The 10,367-nt window shown below is 42.2% G+C and overlaps 1 protein-coding gene across 1 annotated transcript; it reads right to left on the reverse strand.

Annotated features, from left to right (window-relative positions):
• Nucleotides 1–1,084: 1,084 nt before the first annotated feature.
• Nucleotides 1,085–2,032, reverse strand: LOC118579349 (olfactory receptor 10V1-like). Its single transcript, XM_036180533.1, has one exon. The coding sequence runs from the start codon at nucleotides 2,030–2,032 to the stop codon at nucleotides 1,085–1,087; it is 948 nt and encodes a 315-aa protein (XP_036036426.1).
• Nucleotides 2,033–10,367: the final 8,335 nt, after the last annotated feature.

Raw genomic sequence — 10,367 nt, forward strand, 5'->3', positions numbered from 1 at the left:
AACTGGAGTTTTGCAACACATGTCTTGTAGTTTTCTAGATAAGGAAGCAAAAGCCTGAGGAGGAGATTTCCAATTCTTATTTCCTTCCAGTTCTCTGCTGAAGAAATGTGCTTTCTACAACAAACCCACGATTATACACATCCCCATTCCCTCTACTATCCCTACTCTAGGGCTACATAGTAAAACATATGAGCAACATTAAATGGACTCATTGGACAGTATGTCTGTGTGTGTGTGTGTGTGTGTGTGTGTGTGTGTGTGTGTGTGTGTGTTAGTGGTTCTCAGCCTTCCTAATGTTGTGAAACTTAAATACAGTGCCTCCTGTTGTGATGATCCCCAACCATAAAATTATTTTTGTTGCTCCTTCTTAACTGTAATTTTGCTACTGTTATGAACCATAATGTAAATCTGTGTTTTCCAATGGTCTTAGACAAGCCTTGTGAAAGGGTTGTTCAATCCCCAATGGGTAACAACCCATAGACTGAGAAACACTGACTTATATGTATATATGTAACAGCATTTAAAGAATAATTCATCAATTTGAGAGAGAGTTGGGCAGGATATGGGAGAAGTTGGAGTGGATAGAGAATGTATGGAAATGATGTAAGTACAGTACTCAAAAAAAAGGCAGTATTTATGCAATGGGAAAAGAGAGGTCAGAGCAGAATGTTCCAGGCCTAATGCTTGTCTTGCTGCTGGTTTTGACCTTTCCCATGTTCAGTGTTGAGGACTGCTGTCAACCTAAGACCTGTATCTGGAGAAACATCCAAGGTGAGAAGATGCTATATATGACGGCTGGGAAAGGACAACTATGTTCACTGCTGTGTTTCAGTTTAAGAGTGACAGGTTGTTTCACTCATGTCTGCCAGTCTTCATAGCCCTCAACACGTAGATTCTGCACAAATTCTGCATCCCTGTGTTGGAGAATAATTAACCTGAAGGTGAGAAAAGAAACATGAATAGTAATGTGACTGGGAAATCTAACTGTATCAAACCTGTAGCCTGCAAACCCCACCTCCTCATCTCATCAACTGTCCACTCAGCATCTCTGCTCCCCAGTGTTGGAGAGGATCATTCAGAGTGCTCATTGTTTTTCAAGCAGGAAGAATCTCATGACCACCTTCCTCAAGGCATCCTTGAGTTCTCTGTTCCTCATGCTGTAGATCAAGGGGTTCAGCACAGGGGTGACGAATGTATAAACCACAGATACCACTTGGCCCCGATCAGGAGAGTAACTGGAGCTGGGACATAAGTAGATAAGACTTGTGCATCCATACTGCAGGAGGACCACAGTCAGGTGAGAGGAGCAGGTTGAGAAGGCTTTGTGCCTCCCCTCAGCTGAGCGGATCTTCAGGATGGCATCTACAATGAAGACATAGGACAGAGTGATGAGGAGGAAAGGGATGGTGAGGACAATGACACTGACCACAAACAGAGTGGCCTCGTGGACACGGGTGTCTGCACACGCCAGCCTCATGACAGGGAGGACATCACAGTAGAACAGGCTGATTTCCTTACTGCTGCAGAAAGGCAGCTGAAAGATGAGCACAGTCAACTGCATGGCCAAGATGAAACCCAGCAACAGGGACCCCAGGGCCAGCTGGACACACAAGTGCCAGCTCATGATGAGGCTGTAGCGCAGAGGGTGACAGATGGCCACAAACCGGTCATAGGCCATGATGGCCAGCAGAATGCAGTCAGCACTGCCCAGGAAGATGAAGAAGAACATCTGGGTACCACAGCCTGCCAGGGAGACCACAGTTCTCTCTGTGGACAGGACGCTGGCCAGAGTCAGGGGAGCTATGGTAGAAGAATAGAAGATCTCCAGGCTGGCCAGGTTTGCCAGGAAGAAGTACATAGGGGTGTGAAGACACCGATTGATCCAGATGGTGAGGACGATGGATGTGTTTCCTCCAATGCTGACTAGGTACATCATGAGAAAGACCACAAAGATCAGCATCTGCAGCTCGGGGAGTTTGGAGAAGGGGCGGAAGTGGAAGAGGACCATCCCAGTCTGGTTTCCTTCTTCCATGTACTTAGTGCAATGGGTCTGCTACTGGCACAGGTGACACCCCTGAAGATAAACAGATGTTAGGACCTAATGCTCCTGCTGGATGATATGCTAGAATCCCACCCTCACCCACCCTTGTCACCTCAAATTCAACTTTTTTTACACTGAGCCTACATTCAGTAGCTCTCTTCCATGACGTTTCTAATCAAAGAATAACAGTTGACTACTGAAAGCTTTTGTTGGAATAGAACATTAAGTACATTCTCATTTTATAACTGTACCTCTGTCTATCCTGTCCTTCTCCCAAAAGTCTGATTATACAATAACTCTCTACTGTCCTCTGTAGTCCTAGTGACCTCTGCTTTTCATTGTCTCTGTGAATTTGCCTATTCTAGGTACCTCAATGTACATGAAATTATTCAATTTATTAAACATAATCTTTCAAGGGCTATCCATGTCAAAATACATTTTTTAAAAAAGTTTGAACTGAGGTACCTTTTATGGGCAGTTAATGCTGCTCCATGAAGCCATAGACATTTAAATGAAAATCATAGCACCAAGTGAGGTATAACTCTCTATGAGTTGTTGGTTAGAGAGGCTCCAGAGACTCTCAAAACAGTACAGGTTCCTGGCAGCCTACCAGAAAGAGACAGAGGAAGACCCTGTTGCTGAAGACACACCACATCCTTTGGTTGCAAGACACAGAGAAATCAAGCTGGAACTTCACTGGAAGCTTCCTCCCTACAGGCTAGAGTTCATAGTTCCAGAAAGTCAAAAGCCTGTGGTTGGAATGGTCAAAGACTCTTTAGGTGGGAGGTGGGGCTAGGGGTGTAATTTACTACTGATGTTTCCCTAAATGGGCATATAGTAAAAGTGCATTATAAATATTTATATTTCTATCCACAGATAAGTTCTGTTCTCAACCTTGCTCAAAATAAAATTCTTTTGCAGAGGGCAACAGCTAATGCAGAGACTCATAACTAGTCAAAATGCTGAGAACAAATGACTGTTGAGTGCTTAACCCTAAACCAAACATCTCTGTGACCACTTTAGAGGCCCAAGGAACATTACAGAAAAGGGAGCGTAAAGATCATAAGAGCCAGAGGATAGGAAGGAGCGCTATGAAATGTTGTCTTCTGGATGTAACATGGCTACTGCACCACCAACTTACAGCTGCTGTGGCTACCTGCACAAGATAAAGCGATTTAACATCCCATCATGAATGAGAAGAGCTTGTGAAGTGCACTCCTCCATTAAAAGCTATAGGCAGGTTGCCAGGGAAGCTGGAGTCATTTTCTTCAGTTATATAGCCACCAGCAATTTGCCTATGCTCCAGTAAATAGTCCCTACCCGTGTTCATAAAAATAACCCTAATTAAACTCATTGCAGAGAGAGAGGGGATGAAGCAGGAGAAAAGTTAGAAAGGAGAGCATCTTAAGTGAAAGGGACATAAGAGATGATAATAGGGAATATGATCACAACACATTGTATACAAGCATGAACTTGTCCCAGACTTTTAAATTACATCACTTTCATGACTGAATAACATTCTACTGTATGTATATGTTACATGGTTGTTTTTAGCCATTCATGAGTTCATCAACAATGCACCATTTCTCCCTTTTTTGGCTTTTGAGAATAATTTTGGAATAAATCAACATACCAATAACCTTTTAAATCAGCACAGAAACCTTAAACCAGAGTACACCACTCTCAAACTACAAATCCTTCTACTTTCATGATGCTTTTGCTGGTAGTCGAAAGTGTCTCCAGAGTTAAATTGTATAGGTGATAGTGTTAGGATGCACAAACCAACCACATGACCACATGTAACATGGTAGCTAATGACCATCTGTAACTCCAGTCCCAGGGGATCCAACACCCTCTTCTGGCCTCTGTAGGCATTGTATACATGTGGTACACAGACATACATGCAGACAAAACATATACATAAAAAAAACCAAAAATAAATAAAACCTGAAAACAAAAATGTTTTCTTCTATCTCTGGTTTGTTTTTGTTGGTTTGTTTTTCCTCTCTCTTCAAGATCTTGTTGATGCCTCCAGTTTTCCCCCAAAAGCCTCCTTTGAGTTTCTCCTTGTCCCATTCAATCAAGATGTCGGACATATCTCTTCTTAGTCTTCTGCCAATTCACACCATCCTAAGATCCTTGACTTTCTGTAATCCTGTTACCTTCTGTGACGTCCAACATCCCTAATACAGGCTATACATGACAAGATCACAACATCCTGTAGCTGGGGACACCAGAGATTGAGTGGTATTATCAACTCCAACAATTCCATCTTCTGAGTCAACTCCTGTTTTGTTCCTCTACAATTAATTTAAAATTCCCTAGTGTTCAAATGTTCCATCCCACCTCCTTCACTAATATCTTAGTTACTTTTTTATTCCTGTGATAAGATACCATGATCAAGGCAACTTACAGGGGAAAAAAAGAGTTTATTGGGGACTAGCTTACAGTTTCAGAGGGTGAATCCATGATCATAATGAAAGGGAGCACGGTAGCAAACAGGCAGGCATGGTACTAGAGCAGTAGCTGAGAGCTTACATATGGTACCAAAGCATGAAGAGAGAGAGAGAGAGAGAGAGAGAGAGAGAGAGAGAGAGAGAGATGAGGCTAATTGAAAATGATGTGGGCTTTAAAACCTCAAGCCCACCCCCAATGATTCACCTCCTCCAATAAAGCCACACTCCCCAATCCTTCCCAAACAGATCCAACAACTAGGATCATGTAGTCAAACATATGAGCCTTTGAGCCTATGGGGCTACTCTCATTCAAGCCACCACAACTGATGACCCAGCCTCCAGTGTCATAAAGAGCTACCTAAAGGACACTATCATTCTCATCAGCTTTAGCTATAACGTTCTCTGCTGGCCTTTGAGGGCATCACACATTATCATATGCCTTGGTATATGGACTCTATCTACTGCCAAACTAATTTCCTCGACCTTTCTGTTTCCTCTGGGAATTTCCTCCATGAGGAATTTGCTCAATCCAATATCTACACCACTGTTCCCCACTCTACAGCAACTTTACCTCCCATGGTATAAAGCAGTTGCCATCAGTGTTACCCTTCAAGATGTCTTGCCAGGTTTGGAAAAACTGTTTATAACCCCACTACTCGGGAAGTAGAGGCAGGAGGAAGAGGAGTTCAAGGTCATTTCGGTTACATAGTAGGATCTGAGGCCAGCCTGAGCTGTATCAGATCATTAGACTGGGTCTCCAAAGTGAAAGAAAAAGAAGATGGGAAGGAGGGACGAAAATGAGGTGGAGCAAACAAAAATCCTCTTTGTCTATTTCCCATAATAGCCATTATCTCTTCTTTATTACAAACAGACAAGCAGCCTGGTTATATTTAATCCCTCTCCTCCTTGAGACCATCTTAATGAAGGTCACCAAGGACCTTCCAATTCCTGAATCAAATAGGTAGTTTTGAGTCCATCTATATTGCATTCAAACCCGTTGGTTACTCCCATTTTCTGGAAATTCCTTGTTTCTGGTCTCAGTGACACCAGTTTTAATTAATATAAGCCTCTGTGTGTTTAGTTGGGTCTGAGCAGTTGCAGACTGGGCAGGACACAGGAAAACTTCCCACTACACAGTTTTCCTACTGATTGCAGCTTTCCCTCACAGTTTTTTTCTACGTTTTGGAATAACCATACCTGTTAAAATATTACTTCATGCCCATGTTGCACTTTTAGCTCTATGCTGTTATCTGATGCTGCAGAGATATATGGAACAGCCATACCTGGGTAGGGCAGTTAGAAAATGAAAGAAAAATCAAACAATAAGAAATCAAACAACCCAATCAGTAAATGGGCTACTGAAGGGAACCATTTAGAAAAGATAAAATGAGCATGTGAAAAAAATGTTCAGGAGGTGGGAGATGGCTCAGCAGTTAACAGCACTTGCCACTCTTGTAGAGGACTTAAGTTTGTTTTCTAGCACCCACACATCTGTAACCCCAGCTCCTGGAATTTGACATTCTCTTCTTGCCATGTGGACACCCACACACATGTGAACATATTATATACTACACACAGACAAACATAAATAAAAATGAATTTGAAATAATTTTAATGTTCAACCACTCTAGTCATCAGAAAAAAGCAAACCAACACTACATGGATTCCATCTCACCCTAGTCACAATGCCAGTCATCAGGAAAACAAATGCTCTCCAGATCTGAAATGAAGGGAACCCTTACACACTGCTGGTGGGAATGTAAATGAATGCAGCCACTGTGGAAATCTGAATGGTGCTTCCTTATGAACCTAAAACTCCCATATGAACTAGCTGCATCACTTCTGAGTACTTATCTAAAGGACTCCAAGCCATAAGGTATCGATAATTGCACATCAATGTTTACTGTAGCACTGTTCACAATAGCAAAGTTATTGAACCAACCTAGGTGCCTAACAACAGCAGACTAGGTAAAGAAAACACAATGCAAGATTTTTGGCCATAAAAAAGGATGAAGTTCTGTTGTCTTGCAGCAAAGTAGGTGCAACAGAAGTCAAACACACTAAAGCAATTAAGCCAGCCTCAGAAAGATAAATGTCCTGCTTTCTCCTGTTGTGGTTACTTGACTCCATAGAGATACATAAAATTACAGGAATATACAGGACAGGAAAGTAGCAGCAAAACTGTTGTGGAAAAAAGACGGCTGTTGAAAGGGAAAACGCAAGGAAGGGGAAGGTGGAACGTGGGGTGACATGTTCAACATACATTATATGCTTGTATGAATACTTAAATTAGCTTTTAGAAGAAAAGGATACAAGATCACACATGGATGAGTAGGTTTTGTCTAGGAGTTTTCCAAGTATTGAAATTCCTCAGCTGTTAGCAGAACTGGGGTACACACTCCCCAACCTCTCTGTGTGTGCAGGGCATTGAGGATAACTAGCAGACTTTCCTTCCACACCTGGCATCTAGTCTCTGTGATTAAACACAAAGAAAATGGTCAGTGACCATAAAGAGAACTGTTAGATCAACAGTTCTCTCTTCCCTTTAGTGATATATTCCTTCTAGGTTCATGTGTTTACAGCCACGCCTCTATGGCTCCAAGCTCCCTAACAGCCTTAATGACTTTGCTTGACACTCAGTGGTGCTTAGAGCCTAAACCAGTGCCTAGCACTCTAAAATCATGCAAGACCAATATATTGAAGACTTCCCAAGTGAGATTTATAGGGTGGGGTCTGGGAAGATGGCTCAGTGCATAAAAGGGCTTGCTCTGCAAACTTGAGAGCTTGTTGGCCAAACAGTGTAGCCAAAACAGCAAGCTTTCAGTTAGGTGAGAGATCCTGTCTCAAGGCAATAAGGCAGGCAGTGGAAGGGGAGAACATGAAATGTGCTGCTCTGGCCTCATCATGTTCGCATAAGGGCACCTACACTGGCATACCAGCAGACTCATGAGCATGTAACATACATGCACACATGCACAAATGCACACATGCACAAATGCACACATGCACAAATGCACACATGCACAAATGCACACATGCACAAATGCACACATACACATGGGGGCTGAGGGCAGGGGCAGGACAGAACGTAAGAGATAATTTTTAGGGCCAATGAAAAAGACAGCTTCTCTTTAGCACTCCAATATTCCCTTTCTGGTTCGAACAATCCTTGCAGGACTCCATTTCTGGTTGGACAAGTCAGCAGTTCTGTAGTAGAGTTTGACTGTGCACTGAATCAACACTACACACTAAAGAAAGGAGGGTTGATGAGAAGATTCCCAGGACCCACTCCTGGGAGACAACTGAAGCCCCAAGCTGTCCCCTGTCTCCACATCTCCACACTCATGACATAGCGCACACACACACACACACACACACACACACACACACACACCCAATGTGATTTTTTTAAATAATTTATTTAACTTCATTTTGTGTGCATTGGTGTGAAGGTGTCAGATTCCCTGGAACTAGAGTTACAGACAGTTGTGAGCTGCCATGTGGGTGCTGGGAATTGAACCCAGGTCCTCTGGAAGAGCAGACAGTGCTCTTAACCACTGAGCCATTTCTCCAGCCCCTGCCAATGTGATTTTAACAACTTAACCCAGGAGTGTTGTGAGATGAGAACTTCTGGACTTGGCATGGCTTCTGACTCACAGCAGCTATGGATGCCTACACAAGATCAATCCAACCAAGCTTCTAGCGCAATCTCTCTGTCTCTGTCTCTGTTTCTCTCTGTCTCTGTCTCTCTCTGTCTCTCTCTCTGTCTCTCTCTCTGTCTCTGTCTCTCTGTCTCTCCCTCTGTCTCTGTCTCTCTGTCTCTCTCTCTCTCTCTCTCTCTCTCTCTCTCTCTCTCACACACACACACACACACACACACACACACACAGAGTTTTGTTGTTGTTTTGCTTGGTTTTTTGGGGTTTTTTTTTTGTTTTTTGTTTTTTGTTTGTTTGTTTGTTTGTTTGTTTGTTTTTGTTTGTTTGTTTGTTTTGAGACAGGGTTTCTCTGTGTAGCCCTGGCTATCTTGGAACTCACTGTAGACCAGACTGGCCACGGACTCAGAGATTCGCCTGACCCTGCCTCCAGAGTGCTGGAATTAAAGGCGTGCGCCACCACTGACCAGCCACAATCTAGCTCTTACTGAAGACATACTAACAGTTGACAGCTGCTGGAGGAGTTTTGGTTTTGGCTTTTTCTGTTTTTGTTTTTTTAATGTGTGACCACTGGTAGATTTCTCATGCTGCAGTGGCTATTCCAACACTCACATATATATGGGCTTCACTAACTGGATTCACTGGGTTATTTTTTTTTTAAAGAAGGCATAAAGTTTAGGGGTCCCTGTTAAAGAGGATTTGGGGGAAGCCATGACCTGTTACATTGTATACATATCTGAAATTCTCAAAAATAAAGAAATACTAATAGTTAAAAGAGTCTCATAAAGTTTAACTCACCATTCCAGACATTTGAAATCCTGGGAAAACTTCCAATTTTTGACTCAATATGTAGCCAAGTTCTCCTCACTGACTTCTGCAATTACAGGGAACTTGTGCCCCAAAGCTACGTCTGCTCACTGAACCTCAGCTCCAGGAAGCTGCACCCCTCATTCAGGCTCCTCTGGTCAGCATGTTTCAAGCAAGTTCAAAAATCAGAAGAGCAAAGAGGAAAAGGATCATAGTGTAGACTAGGACTCACACCCTCAGTGTGTTTCATGTCTGTAAATAAATTCCATTTACTAAGAGGACGAGTTCCAGGATTTCCATTAACACACATCACAACCCCTTGTGTTCTTCTTTCTTTTTGGGTTTTTTGTTTTGTTTTGTTTTGTTTTGTTTTGTTGTTGTTGTTTTGGATTTTTTGGGTTATTTCAAAACAGGGTTTCTCTGTGTAGTTTTGGTACCTGTCCTGGATCTCACTCTGTAGACCAAGCTTGCCTCAAAATCACAGAGTGCTGGGATTAAAGGTGTGTGCCATCACCACCTAGCTCCTTTAATTTTTTATTTTTTGTTGTTGTTGTTCTTAGCTGGAGTTTTTATTGGTTTGTTTAAATTTTTTGTTTGTTTGGGTCTTTTGATTTTCTTTTTTTGAGTCAGGGTCTTACTCTGTAAAATAGCCCAGGCTAGCTGAAATTACCTATGTAACCCAGGCTGGCCTCAATCTCATAGAGAACTTATTGCCTCGGCCTCTCAAGTGGTGGTTATTACAGGCATGAGCCATCACACACAGTTGTTTCTTTTGAGACAAGCATTGACTATATAGCCAATGCTGGTTTTGAACTCATGATTCCCACACCTTGCCTCTCAAGTGCTGGTATTACAGGTGTGCACACATTTCTTTGAGTAGACAAACATACATATGTAATCCAATTTGGCCATAAATACTGCTTTCCTTTTTTTGTGGTAGTTGCTAGGAAACCCAAACTAAGCTTGGTATTCAGCCATTGAACATTCTTTGGCCCAAATTAAATTAAATTAACATTTCTATTTCCATTTTTTTTACTTTTATCTTATGTATTTTATTTTGAGCTTGAGGTTTGATTATGAGGTTTTATTTTTAAGAGCATCCAAAGTATAAGAAATATCAAAATAGAAACTTACACTCTCCTGATGACTTTGGAAAACAATAAAAGTGAAGTACTGTGGGCTTCTGCTGTAGGTAATGGCTCTCTTCTTTTGTGTTGCCAAACTTCCTTTGTGACTGAACAATTCCCTACCACTTAAAGGCTGGATTGGTCAACTCTGGGTGTCTTCTCACATCCCCTTAGTAATGTGTCATCCTCTGATGTGTCTCTTTACCACAGTACCAGTACCAGGACAGTCTCCAAAAACATCACCCACAAGTCTCTCCTTTTCCAGAAGTTCAATTTTCAC

Source organism: Onychomys torridus, chromosome 1 (genome assembly GCF_903995425.1).
Source record: "Onychomys torridus chromosome 1, mOncTor1.1, whole genome shotgun sequence".
NCBI lineage: Eukaryota > Metazoa > Chordata > Mammalia > Rodentia > Cricetidae > Onychomys > Onychomys torridus.

Excerpts from the sequence above, each read along its gene's own strand:
- LOC118579349 (XM_036180533.1), bottom strand. The coding sequence starts at position 2,032 with ATGGAAGAAGGAAACCAGACTGGGATGGTCCTCTTCCACTTCCGCCCC.